Below are 20,198 nucleotides of genomic sequence, written 5' to 3'. Positions count from 1 at the left end.
ACATCTCTATCTGTCATTTAGCCTGCTGTACATACAATACAATGTAAACCTTGTGAAACACTTCGCAGCAAAGGCCGTTAATTGCGCCTCAAAAAAGCGAGTTCCTGAATAGTTTGCGGCACTTTTAATCAGCGTTTTCCGCCGGCGCTGTACACGTGGAATCTAATAAGTAATCTTCAGACGCAGAAATCCGCACTTCGAATGAACTAATGCTGCAATGGCAGAATTGTGTTTAAAACCAACATCTGCCGATATGTTTACATTTATTATGAGACTGCAGTATAGTTAACATCAATTTACTACTGCTAGGAATACGATGAGATTTAATAATAATGTTAGCAACTAAATCCCATCTTTCCGGATCGTGTTTTTAATTTTAAAGAACGCTGTTTTAGAGTCATGAAGATATACGGTTAGATAATTTTGTAAATACTCTTTGTTTACTACCAAATGATACGATGAAAATGTCCAACGCTGTTTTATAGAGTCGCGGGGCTATGGTTATGTATAGTTCATTAAATATTTTTTGTTTACAACAAAATGGGACGAAAACAGAAGATAAAAGCATGTCCCATCTTACCCCTCTCTATACTTTATACAGAAGTCGTAAACTGTCTCATAAAATAACTTCCACATTATGTATATTAACTGTTGATTTGTTTTTATTCCCCGTTTTCGGGGTACAGTATATCATCATACAGTCTTCACGATGTTTCACAAAAAAAGATAGGTAATATTGAATAGGTGGGGGTACAATGAAGTATGTAGGTGAATAGAGTCGTGTTCTATGTGTTTTTGTCAAACACATCGGAAAATGCAGGTATCAAAAATATGTCTCTCTATAATATGAATAGCACGTTTCACCTTAGCGTAAAATCTATCAAAGGTATAGATATATGTTCCAAATGAACTATATACGTGTTGAAGAACTATGTTGTAACGTACAATGTAGAAAAAGTTACAAAGCAATAGTAAAAAGGAGTAAACAGCAATTAATGCAACGAGGCCTGCAAAATTTTTGTTTGGTGTCCGGAACTGTTGTTGATATGAAGTAGCAGTGGGCAAGAAAGACAAAACAAGAACATATATATAGGATACGTACAAAGGAACGTGTAGTACGAAAACAATATCACCAATGCTCTGAAAAATAAATAGGGACAAAAATACTGAACTCTGCGCACGAGGCTGTATATAGATATATATTATATAAATAGAAGTACGTAGTGGTTAACCGTATAGCATTCAATGCTACATTCATTATATCAGCGCACATACACATCTTGAGCGCTCCGCAGACACGAAAATACGATTGAACGAAATTTCAGTGAGGTATAGCTGCAACATATCGATTGCCCTTGCAAATGATTCACAATATTTGAGAAGAGAAGTAACCTTCAAACACTCGACGCTTCCTTAAACTCTAACCCATTAACAACTTAAGCCAAGCCCCAGTTTGGACCAGCAAATATGTCAACCCGTTTAGCTTTAGAAGCCAAGTAGTTGCCCATAGAGAATACAAAGTTGCAATACTAAGGTGGTCACGACCCAACTAAATCTTCGTTTTGTTTTAACCGTGACATTCTCTTTCTTCGATGAGTCCGCTCGGTTGGTGCGCTGGACGTCGGATGAGCAGTCTCGGACGATGCTCTTGCTTTTCGCCCCTTGCCCTTTCCGTGCGCCCTCTTGCCCCGTCTTTTCGAACCTTTTGACCGCTTTCGGCAAGGTTGGTTTTTACATTGCTTGCGATGTCCCGATTTTCTGCCCCTTCGCCGACACTTTCTTGACTTGCGCGGCTTCTTTCGGCACTTCGGCTTTTTCCTCTGCTGTGAGTCGGGACGCTGAACCGGCGACGTTTTTCCTGAAAAACAAACTCACGTTAACTGTCGGTTCGGAAACACGGCGGTAAACAAAACGTCACGGTCTCTTGCTGGCGTGGGAACTTACCGTTCTTTCTACTAGATGTCGCTGGTGAGTCGGTGGCCGCGACAGCAGAAATTTCACCCTGTTCTGTTACTCGAGACAAACTAGATTCTGGTGTTGGCTGGACTTCACTAAACGAAGGACTTTCGTTGGAGAAGAGGTTTTGCCGCAGCTGCTCGCTTGCATCTCGACGAAGAAGGTGCGTGTTTGCTTTTTCCAGCGACCTTGAGCGGACCGACTCACCGGCGCGATTGAAGGCCACGAAAAACCGTTGTGTTTGCGAGCGGTATGCATCATACTCAGATGGTGAATAGATATGCTCGAAAGTAGTGTCCGGGTTGTTGTAGTCTCTCTACGTGAAAACAATCACGTCAACGGAAGAAAATTTTGATAAGAATTCAAAAGCTCATAACCGTGCGGTGATATTGACATAGCGGAGAAATAGGTAAACAAACTAACCGTGGCGTAGAGTTTCCCATTACGTTTCATGGCCAGGTAGAGACCGCTTTTCTCTCCACGAATTTTGACGATCAGGTTGCCCTTTTGTCCAATGGTCTGAAATCGTACGATACCTGCAAGAAGGAACAAACACTTGAAAGGCATTGTAAAGCAATATATTATCTCATCTCTTATTTACAGATATGACCGAATGTGTAAGTTTAGATTTGGATTTTGCACATGCGGGTGCTCCATTGAAGGGGTAAGGCGAACGACACCTACATCGGACAGCTGGTCGAGCTCTTAGCTACCTTTGTTCACAGTGCACACTGTAGGTCGTGTGTTTCGTTTAGCGACAAACCATGCGTTTGTTCTGCAGCGGAGCGAGACCTGCTTAGCCCTGAGAAAGTTTGCTTGCTTGATCTCACACAGCGGGCAAGGTGTAGCGGAAATTGATGGGTGAACATCAGCGCGATTTCGGGGCTTGTTTACACGCAAGACGTGTGTGGTGGCTTTTCAACTGTGCTGGTCACATCATAAGCGGAAACGCCCCCGCAAACGTCAACTTTACTCTGCGCTTTATGGGAAACGGAAATATACATAGACTGTTGGGCTACACGACTCTGCCAGTAAAACTTATTACGTCTGAAAACCGTCCACGCAAAGTAATAACCTGCTCTACGCCCTCTTGCCTCTTTAAAGCGTAAAAATGCGAATCATAGACCGCCGACATTTTCAGGCACGACCCTTTATAATAGATCAAAGCTCATAATCAAATCACTCAATTTGTTGGCGTGACAACTAACGTTACGAGGCGTGGCAACGAAGAGTTGTTTAATACCAGACTATTTGATTGAATTAATAGCGCCAAATAAGACCCCATGTCGGCGAATGTTTTGCTACAAAGAAATTTCTTCGTATGCTCTTGTTCAGATTTTGGCTACATGGGTGTTTCCCCTAAGCAAATATTGCGGTTTTCTCGCTAAATAAAACTCGCGTTAAACAAAATGTCCAACCAAACTTTGACTATGTTATAATTTTTGTTTTTCAAAATTTAAAACGTTTTTTTTACATTGTTTTGAATTTTGTCGAAAATTGGTCTAATTATTACGACAATGGTATAGCGCTCGCTACCAGTTTACAGAAGTCAATTTAATGAAGAACCCTTCAATCTCGAACAAAACATAAGAGAACTATAACATATTTTTCAAGTGCTGTAGACCACTCATAGCTTAATTGATTTCAAGTGATATCAGGCAGCTGCTTTTGCTCCTATGTGCGTCATAGGAATTCAATGAAATAACCCTATATATTGGAGTGACTTATGTAATTTCTGCAGCATGAGCATGGCGTTTTAAAGCTCGCAGCTGGGCTTTAGTCGTTATGCGCACCGGACGGGCAAATATTTATCCCAAAGTGGCGTAATGCACCCCCAGTGCATCTGGCCTTGAATTTAAATGCAAATAAAAACTCCCAGTATAGTTTAATTGGGGACTTTATCGCTTAAAGGGTCTCTTATTAGACCTCGCTGCCCGCTCGTGAAAACAGCTGTTAAATCGCACGAACTGTACGCAGTTTTATACCTATATTATATAAGTTCTAAAAATAGATTTTTATGTAGGTAACAGTAGCATTCGAAAACCATGTGCGACTTTTATCTTTTTTTTGAATTTCCTAGAACCCAGCACGCGATGTTTACACCAACATTATATGAGATCTAAATATAGAATATTTCAAATGTAACTTTTCCAATCGTACCCGTGTGTATTTTCTACTCTTAATGCCCTATAATTCTGGCAGTAAACGTTACGAGATTCTGCTATTAATAGCCCGTAACGTTTGCGTAGGCACTAAAAATAGCAGCGCAGTTATATGTACTGATTCCGGGTGGCGGGTCGATATTCCCAGAGGTTTTTATATCAGACAGTGCTACGATATCAAGAATCGCGAAGAACGATTTAAAGAGAATTTCGCCTTCAAAGTCGGCACCCTCGTTATGTAGCTTAATGCATCGGGGAAATAAGACCCAATGACCGTTATGTTGACCGAGCTAGATCGCTCTATTCTAAATGATTAATAGGCGCCACCAAATACGACTGGCAGTCATAAATAATCGGCTAACCCGAAGCTGCAAAACAAGCATGACGCAAACATTAAAACGCGCCGGAATGCCTATCACAACTGTATTTAGCCATTTTGATACGGGGCCCTAATTTTTAAGGACCTAATGCGTAGGCCATACGTATATAGAACAAAGTGGGGCAGTTTTCGGTATCTTTACTTGTTTCATTTGGTAGTACAAAAAGAATATATACAGAATCAAATCATGCTTCTAGTATAAAACCCCACAGGACTATAAAAACTGTTGTTATATCGGTAAAATATGAAGTTTAGTGCTAACGGCGTTCTGTCTTACTCCACAGTACCATATATATACTAATACGTAGAACAGGGTCACACGACGTCCAGTGTATAAGGTTTCAATTACCGCCCGAAAGACTGAAAATAAGATGTACAGTTTCAGTGCGACTGACTCACTAACCGCGGTAGTACTACATAACAAACGGTGAACAAAAGTTACTTACAGTAAACGTCGATGTCTCGTGACCCGTGTACTCTGCCGCTCGGAAGAATTCGCATCGTAGTTGAGGATCGTTTAATGTATAGCGTGTTGTGTAGCCTTTCCCCACTGTTACCACCACCAACGACACCACCTTTGTCTGCCCCTTTGCTCTCCTGGGGCAAAGTTCCAAAATCAGGGACAATTTTATTCGCAGTTGCAAGTTTTCTATTGTTTTGTCGGTTCCGTTTACGGCCTTTGTTTTTCCGTTTTTTAAATCTGCGGCCTTTTCTGCGGCTTGTAGGCGTGTGTTCGAGATTGGGTAGAATGTAGGAGTTAATTACTTCTGACATTGGGACAGGGTTAAACCCGCTGTTTCTTTTTCGGGGCGAGCCGTGTCTTATATGCTGTTCGCTTGCGGCTTTGACGCTCGTCAGCCAGTTGGATATTCGTGAATCCTTTCTGGTTTCGTTAGAGCCATGGCTCCTGGATCTGTAGAAGGCTCTTATGTCATTTAATATTAAAGCCGACTGTTCGCGAGTTACATTATGCCTTAATAACAGCCGTCGGAGTCGGCCGATTGCGAAGGGCAAGCGAGAAGCGTTATTTTGCCGGGAACTTGATATGGCTGATGGAATACGCTTGCTGTAATTATAGCGGTTGTCCGTTGCTTTTAACTTTGATCCATTCCCTTTTATAAAATTCTCGCCGGGGTCTTTGATATGAGATGGTGCAGCCGAAGCCGTTGTGGTCTGAAGTCGTAACTTTTCCGGTGATGATGTGTTTTCCCCGGAGACCGCTGCTGGCGACTCTGTGCCAAAATCGACGAAGGGCAGACTTTTTGAATAAGGCAGGCTGGCTGATGCTGTGTCATTGAAGTTGGGTATTGTATCAGTGTTGATTCCCCCGTCCAAAGTCTGACGGTCAAGCGACCGCAAGCTCCTAGCGCTTCTGTCGCGGTTAGACTCGTTTGTTTGAACATCTTGTGCCTGGTTTGCCGCACGCGAAAGTAAACCGAGAAACCGTCGTATCCTACTGATATGCCGCCGGAGAAGCAGCCGCTGAACGAATTTACGCGAAGAGCCGTCCGCAGTGTATAAGAATGAAGGCTCTTGAAGCTGTATTCTGTTTGTCCGTAGCTCCGTTTCCCTTTGCTGATTGTGCGAAGTAAAAGCGAGAGTTGACGCCATTTGAACCACAAGCCAAAGAATCCATAGCACAAAATGTCGCCGAATAACCATTCTGACAAACTCGTACAATTTTGATAATTTCTTACACGTACATTCGAATCTATCTAATTTTGCTGCGGCAGCTTAGTAAAAACATTCATGATCTGCTTAAAAAATATCGTTAAAACCAAAAGAAATAAAAAATTAAACACCAAAAATCAACACCCTAACACTATAACATTTTATATACTGATAATGTATAAACTTACACACACTTATTATACGGTGCAGCGGCGAGAAAAATAAAAGCGCCTTTTTCGTGGTAAAATGCGAGCATCGAAACGTTATTGCTGTTATATTTATTATTCTATGTAACTAGTAGCTTACACCACATGCCCCAAGTTTTATGAGGACCACCAGAAAGCTAACTTGCCGATTCTCCGCGTTGGTGCAATTAAACAGGTTCAACGTCTTCTTAATTTCAATGGGAATCCCGCCCGTTTTTTGTTGCTGTTTATTCTGCTATACGATTACGAATTAGGACCGAAACAGGAACGACTCCCGGATCTACACGGCTGTTAAAACCTCTCGTATTCGTAACTTAGATCACGACAGCCCATTTACGTATCAAAGCCAGTTAATCACGGCTACAATTTCCTAAGTCATTGTTGATTGTTTGTTTTCACGTTTTTCCACGCTTACCTAAGTTACTGGATCCTGTCCCTGAATACGGAAGAACCCTTACATAGTTGTCTACACTTTCCCTAAACCCCATTGTCCCAAATACTGTAAATTCCAATCACCCGTATTCACCAATATTTGTTTAAGAAATTTAACAAACGATGCAACACGCTACCGAAATACGACCTGCCATGGCTTAATCTCGTGCCAATAAACGCGTTTACGTCTCGTCGCTATCTTATAACGTATTTTTAGTTTTTCTTGTGAACATCCCCTTATATAACCCCTACTTCGCGTCGTTGTACTTTTCCTAAAGTAGTCCGTTTACTTTTCCGTAATTTCCGGAAATCGGCAACGTTTATCTTTGTTTACCATGTGGTACTTAGCAACAAGGCCCGCGAATTTCGGAAGGCGACTTAAAACCCCTGCAAATCGGCCACACTGCCCTTTCATCTGCGCTTGTAAAATTCGCTCTTTAAAAGTGACACTTTACGGAATTGAAAATATCCGACTGGACCCTTTGTAATCAATAGCAACAGGCTAAACGACAAATAAACATGAACGCAATGACGTCATCTCGTGTGCACGACAAACAGACGACCCCGCGCGTTTTATAATTGTATAGTGATCTACGGAAATTCTGCTACGTCCCTTACAAGAATAGGCCCAACTATGCGGCTAAATACCCTCTTGTTTGGTTATGATACTGCTTACTGGTTCCTACAAATAAAGGCGGCAACTCAAAACACGAAGGTATTTGAGTGACCGAGTTCAGAGCGTCCAGGTCACTGCTAGGCCACATGATAGTAATGGTTCTGAGAAGCGATGGTTTACATACGAGGCGAAAAAGGCTTCGACAGAGATTTAATGATTCCCACGCCTTATAGTGAGATTGTGTTCGATACGCACCTGCGCTTGGGAGTACAGCAGAACACCCTTCGCTTGCTTGTCTTTTTACTGAGGTCAAGTACGCCTTTCCTATTTGCAAAGTCCTGGGGAAACACCAATGTATAGTCGCCACTCTATTAGCTATAACTATTCGCATCTGACCTTAAGCGTTCGTTAAACATTAGCTAAGCTTGCAAAATACCCAAATACTTTTGCTCGTGTATAATACAACCTGTCCTGTGAACTTACTAAACAATAATCACACCAGCTCAATGCTGTACGCTTGTTTTGCCAATCACCATCAGACTGCATACACCTCTCTAATACACCAACCACAACTCAGCAAACACAGTTCCCATTTGCTAAGAGCGGCGTCAAGCTGTAGCGTTTGAGGCAGATGAGACACACGCCTTCCACGTAAATCACTGATAGCAGGTGCGTAAATTTCATCGCTTTATTTAACTGCACGCGTGTCGCGCAAGGCCTGGGCGCCGCAATGATTACAAACGTTTGCTGACTGGCTTTGTTTCACCTCTATAGGCTGGACTTCTTAGGCGTTCAAAACGTGACCGACCCATTTGAACAGTATGAAAACTTCTTGGTATTTAAACGAGCATGTCACTTCAAACAGCATGCGACGCAGTCGAACGCAAATACTAAAAAGTCCAATTTTCCATTGACAAAACTAAATGTTTGGCTAAAGAATTGTCGTCGGTCGATAACCCCGCATGTCGACGAATGTAAATTCCACCGCTGGTTTCACTACAATAGCTCGAACTTGGCAAACTGAGAGCCGGTTCATTCGCGTCTATTTAACACTTAGCTCAGTATTACACGTCAGCTCTGGCACAAGAGCACTGGCACTGATTGACGCGTCGTTTTTGTCCTAATAAGCCCGGCCTTGCGCACACATACGAATAAACGAAGAGTACCGTGACCCAACACACGTCGAAAAACTCGATTTTTCTCGTCAAACAGGCAAAGTTGACAACCGTATTGACCTAAATTCTATTTAAGGATACAGCAGTTTAAAAATAGAACTTGTTTATTTCTTATACCACATACGAACCTTTCGTACCACATTACCAAACTTAAAAACATAGACATTTTTTGTTTGGTATTCCTATATATCCATTAAGAAAATGGGCATGCACGTCTGCCAACGGTCCTGTTATAGTTATGCTTATTCGATACTGATGCTTTGAACAGTCTTATTGACCGAGTGCTCTCTGATTACACTGCAAATAGTCGGTCAAACTATTTAGGGGTAAATTGGCTTTACCATAATTCATTTTCGATTACGGTCTCAAATAAAAGCGTGCTACGAAACGCACCAGTCTTTAGCCAGTCATATATTAGTACACAATCATTCTATTCGTTTCACCTAAGTTTATTTTGGTTTGATCGGAGCCGACGAATCCGTTGTTCTCTTATGTACCGCCCGTTTACGTGTTGTGTTTTTCCTTTTCATGTTAGCATAACGACGAGGCAGTCCTTTTGTCAGAGGAACATTCCATATTTCTTTCGTGAACAAACTAAAAACACATCGGCGCTACAAAGAAGATATACCCACGCAACCTGTATTGGGTCTAATGCTTGAGGTATTCTAATAGCGATACCACGATCGGAGAAATGGCAAAACAGACACGAATAGTCTAGCGACTGTCAAAACAATTTGCGAATCGTCAGACGTTTTTAAATTATTGCGCAAGCACTGGAAAGCAAAAATCAAAACCTGTCGCGCCGTGAGACATGTGCTCGATTTGTCTTGTCGTTTAGTCGTTTTTAATCTTAAAAGCATCGCATATGCCACCTAAAATGTGCGGCCAATAAGATATATTATAAACGGGCCATTGCATGCAATCAGACACGGCGCCACATTATATTAATCGTTTTGAAAAGGTTTCTTTTTCTGCAACTGTTAATAAAATGTATAATCTGGGATTTGCACGCCAGAGAAGACTCCAAGTGGTTTACAAAAATGGAGCAGATTGAGAACCAATAAAAAGATGTTAAAATACGTCGCAAATTCTACGAACCTGTTATCTTCTTACACCCTTATCTATTCGATTTAGTAACCACACGCTTACACCTTTTGAGATTAGACTTGTAGTCTGGTAAAACACAGACGCTTACTCCCCTAAAGTGTGTACAGCAATACAAGTGACTGATAAAACTGTCTGTGTATTTATACTCCTAATTACACTAGCATTGCATAATATGGATACCATTAGCACATAATAAATTCCATATTTTCTAATTGGTTGGACTTGATTTTGTCGGTTATTATGTCTTAGCACGAGTTCCTTAACACAAGAATCGTTCAACTCTATGAGCACCAGATCAGGGTCAGATTTTTGGAATATATTACACTTATTTCCTAATAGTGTTTTAAGGAATTGGTAGGATTACAGTTTTATGGAATTCTAAGAATACCGTTATATATATTTCTGTAAATATGCTCCTACCAAATGGGACAATAAAAAAGAACGAAAACATGGCCCATCTTACCCCACCCTACTATACAAAAATGATACTCTAATCTGACTTCTAAACCTAAAACATATTTATCCGATTGCTTTTTAGCTTTAAAATTAATTTGTCTCCGCTGAAAATGATTGCTTTTTAAGTACGGAAAAACCCTGACTGTTTTCCTATACTAGTAGTACGCAAAGTTTTTTGATGTTCGTGTAACGAAATATGGGTGAGACCATTCGCGCAGCTGTTTGAAAATACTTCAGTTTGACACGCCCTATGAGGCCCTTGTTATCCGAACAACTTCAGACACCCTTATGATTCCATAACCCATTTGAACAATTAAAGCCGAAGCGCTGTTCAATTTGTATTCGGCTTTTAAAGTGGTAAGTCGGGCAGATCAGAACACAGCAAAACGACGACAAAACGCAATGTATAACGCCGTACGTGGTATTGTATATGAAGAGGCGCCTGAAAACACTTCGTTACAATTTCTCATTGTTTCGTCATCATAAGTAATTGTTACGTATTATCCTATACTAAAGTACTGGGTGCTGGTAAATAAAACTTGTTTCCGGACGTTGTACAGTGCAGGGTATAAAACACAGGTGTCAAACAGGTTCGTTTGGATCGTAAACCATTCAACTCTATTTAAACACCGTCTGATTAAAGTTTATTCGAATAAAAGTCGTTTAAAAGCGTGACTGTTGATAATGTTTGCAGAGATTCTACAATCTGATTAGGCTCTGACCGCAGCCGAGCTCGATTAGCAGTCATAATATGCTCGCATATATAGTTATGCGGAGCACGCGGATGGCCAAACCGAATGCCCGTTTCATAATACAACGCCTTTCGTCGCCTGTACTTTATGGGAAGATTACGTCAGGGGTTTTTGAACAGTCTGTTTGAACAGATATGTCGGAATTGACTGATCTCCCCTTGACAAATATTCTGCCAAAGCAAATTTCGTTGCACCTTGTATGTAGGCATGTTTTATAGTGCTTCGACACGATTTCTGCTGACTTTGCAAGTTTATAGTTTTACCATTAAATCTGGATAAGACCTTGGATTATGCGATTACAAATGATGCGTGGAACGTGGTTATTACTACACTCAACACTATAATCCCGCACCACGCTACGTAATATCATTGTCCGTTGATACCCTAGTAAAACTAAAACTTCCACATTAAAGCGAAATGCGTAAAACTGTTATAAACACATATATTACCTGGCTATTGGCATACCTGACTAAGCTAAACGATGTCTCTGTACATTTATTTAAGACATAAAACTACGCCAAGGCGTTATAACCGACAGCTTCTGCGTCAGTCGTTAATTTTATATTCGCTTTTACTCGCGCGCTGTACCCGCCACGCTTCTATGCCTCACAGTGCGCGTGTTCTTGTTGCAGGTACGCCCGATCCTTTAGCTTTATTAGTTTCGCTTCTGCTTACAATAAAACCGCACCGTGCCTTTGTCCGGCACGAAAATCCTCTGTAAGATCGCCTTGGAATAAGAAACCCGCCACTTCCCGGCCCTTGTTCACTCAAAAGAAGATAATATAACCCTAACCGCTCACGACAAGTCCCAACTAAGTAGTAAACAGCGATTGGCGGTTAAGCCCAATTAATCTGCCTACCGCCGCCGCTAAGCAGACTTCAACCCCCACCTGCTACCGTGCTAATCGCAAGGCTGAATCTGAGCCAAAAAGCGGGTTTGCTAATCTGCGCGTCGTGGCCTGGGCTCCCGTCTACACCTGATACACCTCTCTATTCGCTGCTGTAACGCTTGCGGTCGGGAGCGGGAAGCGTTGACCTATCCTGCCGCACGATTTTCGGTTATGGCAGCCACAATTGCAACAAGATATCTATCCGCTAATTAACCTTCCTTTCTTCGTCTTCCCTGCAGCGACATAACATTGGGAAACGAATCTAATACTCAAATACCCGACCAAACCATGCACCGTTACTATAAATAATAACAATACAGTTTTGGCCCCTCCAGTCCTGCAGTGTGAACAGCATACAGGATCTTTCAAGTCACTAATTACGACACCGCCGCTTCGAATTCCTGCGTGGAAATCCAAAATAGCGAAAGCGTCTTCAAATGTTATCGCCTTACGGAGCCTTTCAGGTAGGCCCAAGGGGTTACGGACAGACAGGGTTACAGCGTGATTTTAATGTCCACATTTTAAGATCTTTAAATGCGCCACCAACGACTCGACGTCACGTAAATGTCTAGCACATACGCATTGCGTAAGCCACCGCTTTTGTTAGGTAGTTTATACCGTATGTGAGTATTGGCGTTCGGGATCTAGGAAGGCGTAAACGACACTATCTATTTTGTCTTTCGATCTCTCAACAGGCATGGGTGCCCACACAGCTGCGTAACACTTCCTCGACCCTTACTTACTTAAAACTGTACGCATACCGGCCACAATTCAATACCGGTTTAATCAAGCTCTATGGAACGCCCTGCTGGCTATTTAATCTCAAAGACTTAAACTTCTAACTCTGCTTTGAAGTGATGTGTGCAGATCCGATGCGCGACAGCGGCAGTGGAATAATTGCGCCGGGTGGGACGCCGTTGATTGCCTACAGCCGGTCACGTGATAATCGAGACATACCCGCCCGATCCGGGCACTGACGTTAGCAGCAAACTCCCCGAAATGGATTGCATCAGCGTGATGACATTTTATTCGGCCGGAATTGAACTGGCAAGGGTTTCATAACGGCTTAGCGGCCTTTGATGTGCAAGATTCAAGTACAAAGTTGCTATTCGTTTTAGAAACGTTTAGTTTTCAAACCTACGGAAGGAAGCGAGATCCTAGACCGGAAAACAGAGCTTAAAATCAGCGCTTCCATTCACTAACATTATCAACTTCAAGGCGATTTAGTTTGTTTGGGTTTGCCGTGCAACCCTTCCCTTGAATATACAAGGCCATATTTTTAACCTGGAAGTCGCTCGTGATTCGTGCCGTCGGGTTAAACACCAAAACAAGTTATTTCCTCTTCCAAAGGTCATAAACTCCGGCACCTGAGATCACGTTTTTAAACCACGCATCATAGGATTAAGAGCGATTTTGTCGGGTTAGAGTTCTACGTTTCATTTGCTGGTTACCCGCAAGAGCAGCCGGAGGAATGCGGGTTTAATTGCGAGCGATGATCACACTGTATCAGCAACAGTTCGCTGTATTGTTTATGTACGTTAAACTGGCGCCAAGTCATGACAATGCTATAGGCTATGCCGTGCCGTTTGAGGCTCTGTTTTCTTCCAGCGTTTTGGTCTTGGCGCCGTCTTTTTCAAGCTGTAGACCAACTGGCCGACTTTGTTGAAGTGAAACGCTACGTTTGACTGGCGCACTGCCAGGGCGTTCGCCGCTGAAAGTCGAAACCCGCTTCGGTTTGCGAACACGCTTTTTCTTGTGTTTACGACTCTGTGCTGACATCTGGTGGAAAACATCTGTATCGTCGGATGATCCTGCAGAATAGTTTAACCAGGTTAAAAAGCACAATTTTTGATAAATCGATTAATTGTTTTATATATAGTCCGGTGGGCGAAAATACAGGACACCTTTAGAACTTAATATCCAAATATCCTGATCGTGTTTTGAACAATTAACAAAAAAATAGAATAAAAACGTATCCATTTTTCCCCCATTCTACTTATATGATTTTGAACTTACTCAAAACGAAAGCAAAACCTTGTTGAATTCGATCCACTTTTGTGTTGGTTTTGGTGCTGGGTCTATGAGCTCGTCTTTTCATGTACCTTCTCATGATCGCAAACACAGCAGATAAGATGATGACACCACACACACCAGCCACCGCTCCTACAGCAATGTGAACTGTCCTTTGATCACCTGCAGATAAGCATAGCACGTATATCAGAAATTCTCGCCGGGTAACAGGTACTATTACTCAACAGCTGATTTTTCGATAGTAGCAAGAGTCATCCGTATTACATACAATATTTATTAGCTTTAACTAGCGTTTAGATTTACAGTATACAGAGCTGAGGTTACACAACTACCTTGTTTGTTTTTTGGGAACGGTAGAAAATTTGTCTTCGAACCCCCTGTACCCCTTTGTCCATTTAGTGTCGATTTTGAACTAGACAAAAATATTGGTCCAAGTGATAATGTAACACGAGTTTCTTCAGTTTGTGGTTCGGTGTTGTTTATATTGTTGAAATTTCCCATGCCGGAAGCCTCTTCGGTGCTGGAGCAGGCAAAAGACTAAATATGAATATCGTTAATATTACCGCATATATATATAACTTAATAAATGAATGTAACTTATTTATCCTCGCGTGGCGGAGCGACGACATTTGTTATAACACGGGTGGTCTCTTTCATACACTTCGTGCCCGTTTACAAGTTACGACACAAGTATATGAGATATATATCGGATCCCGTTAGCCACCTGAATCCCATATTTCCTGATCATACTTAAACAGCTAACAACGTTATTTTTTAAAGTCGCAGGGCTGTATGGTTATATAGTTCTGTAAATATTCTTTGTTTACTACCAAATAAATCGAAATAATAAAAATAAAATGTCCCATCTTAACCCACCCTACTATATGTAAGCTCGTAGGTTTTTTTTCCTTATTAAATGTACTCACCGTGGTATTCGAACCACATGATCGTCTAACTCGTTCATTGCAATTAGAAATAACACAGAATAGGTAGATACGCTGTACGGTCACATTCACCCATTTAAACATTTGGAATTTCCATTGAAAGAGTGTTGGATCGTTTGCACTCAAAACGGAAACCGTAGTATCGTGTGCATGGGCGCATCTGTGGGTAAAAGTTATCACTACAAGTGTTGCAATGTACTTGAAGGGTCGGGCAATTTTAAGTACCACGTCTGGGAAAATAGACATGACCAGAAGTTCACATCAAATGCAAATTTTTTTTAAATGGGATAAATAGACATGGTAATTACTTCAACCCAGTGGTTTTTGTATATAGCTTAAATTGTAAGCCATATATAAAAAAATAATAATCACCCACAAATTTACGTTTGTGTGAACTAGCAAGTGAGCACGAGGTGTATGAAACAGACACCCGTGGTATAACGACTTTCGTTTACCGCCACGCAAGGATGAATAAGTTACATTCACTTAAACACTATTTTGTGCTGCGGGTAAATCTTTCATTAGGCCTGGGAAAAATGGTATAGTATTTTTGTGTATATTACACATATTTGCTATAAGTACATTAAATCCATATTCGTTTTAGAAAGTGTGCTTTATGTGATCTTTTATTATACTTATGTGTGTTAGTTTATAGTCATCATGTAAGTATTAAATTATGCAATAAAAGTTTACACAACTTGTTAACTAAAAGTTTAACCGCCAGACTGTAATCAAGTTCATGCAGACAGAAAATATATATCATGCTTACTTAATTAGGAATGACAACAACTTGTGACCACGCACTGTTACAGACAGTTGCATATGAATTAAACCTGTCGCATATACTGAGACAGCAGCACTTGTCTAGTCTTGATGACTATGCGGCGAATTAGCAACGCTTTTGATGTATACAATATAAATTCATGGTTTCAAACGATTGAATAAGTCATAAGAGATTGCTGTTTTGATCATACATGAGACTCACCCTATATTAATGAATTTATGTAGCTTTGATCGCTCTGCTACATCGGGGTGAACGCTCGCGTAGCATTCTTGGATGCCGAAGAAAGGCGCTGTCGTTTGAGCTGTATACTTGGCCTCGATTTGAACGAAGACAAATTGATTAACCTATATATATTGTAGAAATTACGTACATGTATAAATACGCTATGTTGTATGTTGTGGGCAGTCTTATGTATTAAACTGTAATTTGAAAATCAATACATATTATCCACATGGTATAGTACATAGTATAAGACCACGAGGTGTATGAAACAGCACCATCAGTGTCCTAACGTCTGTAGTTGCCCAGTTATATCCATAAATTACATTTATTCATTTATTCGTTCGTTAAAAAAGTAAAACAGTAATCTAAAAATAACAATTTTTTAACTTACAAAAAAAAAAAAAATCAAAACAAATTTATGCATATCGTCATGTAATGTTTATATCTACCGATACTTCTGGAAAATTCTCCGAAAATAACGACCGGTTTGAAAAAGATAAATCACGATGAATGCTGAGTTCATATAAGACGTCTTCATTGGTCTGAGACTCAACCAGTTTAATTCTAAAAAAAATAAAAAAAAATCATTTTAGGGCATATATTTATTTTGGTAACCAAAAATTTGGGATAAATTTAATGGGATATGTGTTTTGCGAATATAGTCGTGTATAGTAGGGTGGGGGAAGACGGGACACCTTCACCACATAATATCGAATGTTTTTTGTTCACTACCAATTGGGACGAGAAAATAGAACGAAAAGGTGTCCCATCTTTCCCTACGATATGTAAGTGCCAACTATTATTAATTTAAGCGCAAAGTCTGTAATAATAGAAATACTTTAAAGTCAAGGTATTTATATATAAATACAAAGTAAAATATATTTTATTTTAAGAAAACGAACTATATTTATCATTATATATATATATATATATATATTTATGTATATTATATATATATATATATATATATATATATATATATCTACAGCAACAATGATAAATATAGTTCGTTTTCTTAAAATAAAATATATTTTACTTTGTTTACTTTTTAAAGCCAGCGTTTTGGCAGACTTGTCCAAGAGCAATCTTATTTAACTGGGTCGATATATCAAGCCAGGTACATCCCGTTTTATTTGATCGAAAGAGTATCAAAACAAAAACAGCGAATAAAAACGCTAATCTTTCTACATTTATTAGATTAAGTGGGTTAATTGTTGCTAAAAATAGAAGTGTTAGCTAATTTTGACCCCAAAGACGCATGTATGACGTGTGCTGCCTCTGGAATGCGGTATGGCTTACTATGTCTGCGATATTTTGTTTCATGCGTTGGGAAAACATAGTCTCAAATTCCCAATACGATAAAATATTTCTTTGATCTCCGTTAGCCGTATTTCGCTGGCGAGTTTACAAGACCAAAACGGCTCGGTTTTAAAAAATCTTTAACATCTATAGTTTTTATACTTGGAATTTTTAGGAATTAAGTTTTTAAATGCGACGGTTTTGAACACTTTAATGAAAATAAATGAATAAAACATATTTATGCTTGCGTGGCAGACAACAATAGCGACAGTAGTAATAACACGTTGGAGAATTTGCTGTAAGTGTTAAGTACAAATATATGTCTATATATATATATATATATATATAAAATACTAGCACAGAGAGCCTCGAACCCGTACCCCTTCGCTAGAGACAGGTGCGCAACCACTCTGCCGAACACATGTAGCTTTTGCGCAGTCATCCTTATGATTGACAGTTACGGTTTTAAACTTTCATGGCTAAACGTTTTCGAGCTATCGTCTTCGCTATACCAAGAACATGTTATCGTTGCGCAAGTTAAACGAAAAACGGTATATTTTGCTGTGGCGGTTTTCATATTATTAAAGATCGTATAAAAAGGTGTGCCGGTTGTTATACGAAGATCGCTTGGTATTTGTATCTAACCAGATCCAACCAGTGAGTCACGTTTAGATAAGATATGGGATGGTCAAACGTGTGCCATTCTCTTAACTTCGTTACTAAAAGTTATTACGCCCTTTCAGCGTAAACACGATTAAAATATCTGCCGAGAATTTATATTTAACATTTTATATTTGCACTCAAAACAGAAGAAAATAAATTTAACTGTTTTTTTTAGAAAAGCTTAAAAAGTAAACAAGAACAGTTTTGATTATAAAATTGTAAACCGCGTAGTGACAAAGACTTTTTGGGAGTATATTATGCAGTAGATTGGCGTAAGATGATAATTGTTCTATTTTTGATTGTCCTATTTGAAAGGAGACAAAAAATATTTACAGAACTATATAACCATGTAAGTTAGAATTCTTAATATAACAGTATCCTTACGACTTTAAAAGAGCGTTGTTAATTGTTGAAAATATAATTTGAAAACATAAGGTTACGTACGTTATCCATCTTACCCCGACCTTCTAAACATTTTTTGTTGTTGTATACATGCAACATACGTATAACAACAGACGTGTTTTATTATGTATTATTATTTTAGCTTATAAAACCGATTAGCTTACTTAAACTGTTTGTTGTTTCAATATCCACTCAATGAAAACCTCTATCGCCCAAAAATATTTTACAGCTCCGCAGCGCCGTCTAACGACCAAAAGTATTTACCTTTTTGATTGCGAGAGAAAGGGAACATGTTTTTCATTATAATATAAACATGAAAAGTTGAAAACGCTTCGAATCTGTCCTGAGTTTGCATCGAAATAAACAATTTCGTTTCTGTACATCTTTTGTAACCCATTGATCTGAAAAAATGTCAACAAACTTTATTGATCTGTGTTTTTAAAACACATCTAAAGCGTTTAATTACATACTCCAACTCATGAAAGGTACTGTACGGTAAGATCGTTAGAACATATTCAATATTAACAACTTATCGTTTTTTTATGGAGTCGCGGCTACGGTTACAGAATTTATTGAATGTTCTTTGTTTACTATCTATTGGAACGATAAAAGTTAATGAATTTTTGGGCATCTTACCCCAACCTACTGTATAAAACAGTATAAAAGTCTCTTGACACCGTACTTGTTTACAATTTATTTTCCAAAACTGTATTTTGCTTGGATTTGCAGCCATTTTTGTATACAACCAAATGGAAAAATATTAAAATATAATAAAACGTCCCATCTTATACCAAACTATACCATATATTTGTGGATAAATATACCCTACCGTTTCAGTAGTCCCACACAACCGTCTCGGTCGAAACCGAACCTTCAACAAAATTTTCTCTCTTTCCGAATTTCTTCCCCTGCAGGGTGCCGAGGTGTCAGATCGAAACAGAACTCTGTCAGCGGCCAAGCCAGACGGTAACATGACCCTAGGTATGGATAGATCTATAGATCCCTCGCCGCACACAACACCAGGCTTTGCACCTTTCGCTGGGCCTAGAGTGGAAATGAGTAAAATAACACTAGGATCTACGTCATTCGTGACGTCAAACCGATTACCTCTTTCAAAAAGTTCTGCAGTCGAATCGGCACCGGTTTGTAGGCGAAATAAACTAAAGCATATATACGGCCTATAAGAGTGTTTTGGGTGGAGTAAGATGGACACCGTTAATACATATTATCCCATATTTATTGTGTTTTAAACAAACTTAAAGGCTATTTAAAAGTCGTTAGGACATGGTTATAAAGTTCGCTGAATATTTTTTGTTTTTTACAGAATGTGACAATAAACTCGAATAAAAACATTGTCTCTTACTCCAACGAACTATATATAGTAGGTTGGGGAAAGATGGAACACGTTTTAAATCTATTTTCTCGCCCCATTTAGTAGTAAACCAAGAACAGTGAAAGAATTATAAAACTACATCCTCAAGACCCCCACAGACCATTGTTAAATGTTTAAAACACAATCAGGACGGAAATTGTTTGCTAAAGGTGTCCCATCTTCCCCCACCCCACTATAAACTCTAAATCCAACATTATTTTAAAAACCAAACTATTTCATATATTACTGCAAAACAATAATAAACATATTAAACAACAGTAATTAACATTTACCATTATTTCTGGTAACTTCTGATGTTGTACTTTCGGTTATACTTCCATTGTAGACCTCTTGCGAAACCCCGTGACTTAAAACCAGCAGTGCAACTATGACTCCAAAAAGTTTCATAAATAGAAATCGCCCAACCCTATTATAATCTCGTTATCCGCGAACTTTGAACACTTATACCCAATTTGTAAAATGTCTCTTTTGTCTGAAACGTATATATAAAAATTGTATGAAAACACACATAAAAACAGCATGCATTTTTACTATAGAGTTAAAATAACTATAGGATCTCTTGTATATCCAATAGTTATAAACTGTACTAATATGAATAAATTGTAAGTAATACAATATCATTGTCTAATCGTTTTTACAAAGTACAGATACTCTACCA

The 20,198-nt window shown here is 39.5% G+C and overlaps 2 protein-coding genes across 3 annotated transcripts in view; both read right to left on the bottom strand.

Moving 5' to 3' along the window:
- Positions 1-644: 644 nt before the first annotated feature.
- fgfl (fibroblast growth factor with large molecular mass) lies at positions 645-6,242 on the bottom strand. Its single transcript, NM_001032478.1, is given in 4 exon segments — positions 645-1,858; positions 1,945-2,272; positions 2,380-2,492; positions 4,944-6,242. Coding segments are annotated over 4 exon segments (1,977 nt in total). The 5' UTR covers positions 6,160-6,242; the 3' UTR covers positions 645-1,538.
- A 6,560-nt stretch (positions 6,243-12,802) lies between these two features.
- LOC100181363 overlaps positions 12,803-20,198 on the bottom strand; it is a 15,446-nt gene continuing 8,050 nt past the window's right edge. The window contains exons 1-9 of one of the 2 annotated variants that reach the window (XM_002127671.5): positions 19,813-20,033; positions 18,977-19,191; positions 18,412-18,548; positions 16,233-16,347; positions 15,763-15,905; positions 14,760-14,937; positions 14,166-14,370; positions 13,819-13,995; positions 12,803-13,613 (exon numbers count right to left, since the gene is read on the bottom strand). In XM_002127671.5, the coding sequence (XP_002127707.1) occupies positions 13,375-13,613; positions 13,819-13,995; positions 14,166-14,370; positions 14,760-14,937; positions 15,763-15,905; positions 16,233-16,347; positions 18,412-18,548; positions 18,977-19,191; positions 19,813-19,927 (1,524 nt within the window). In that variant the 5' untranslated portion in view covers positions 19,928-20,033 and the 3' untranslated portion in view covers positions 12,803-13,374. Of the gene's footprint in view, positions 13,614-13,818; positions 13,996-14,165; positions 14,371-14,759; positions 14,938-15,762; positions 15,906-16,232; positions 16,348-18,411; positions 18,549-18,976; positions 19,192-19,812; positions 20,034-20,198 lie in introns of those variants that run through there. The other variant, XM_026837695.1, reaches the window with a different exon arrangement.

This window comes from Ciona intestinalis, chromosome 14 (genome assembly GCF_000224145.3).
Source record: "Ciona intestinalis chromosome 14, KH, whole genome shotgun sequence".
In the NCBI taxonomy this organism is placed as follows: Eukaryota; Metazoa; Chordata; class Ascidiacea; order Phlebobranchia; family Cionidae; genus Ciona; species Ciona intestinalis.
This window is presented reverse-complemented; position numbering and strand designations above follow the sequence as displayed.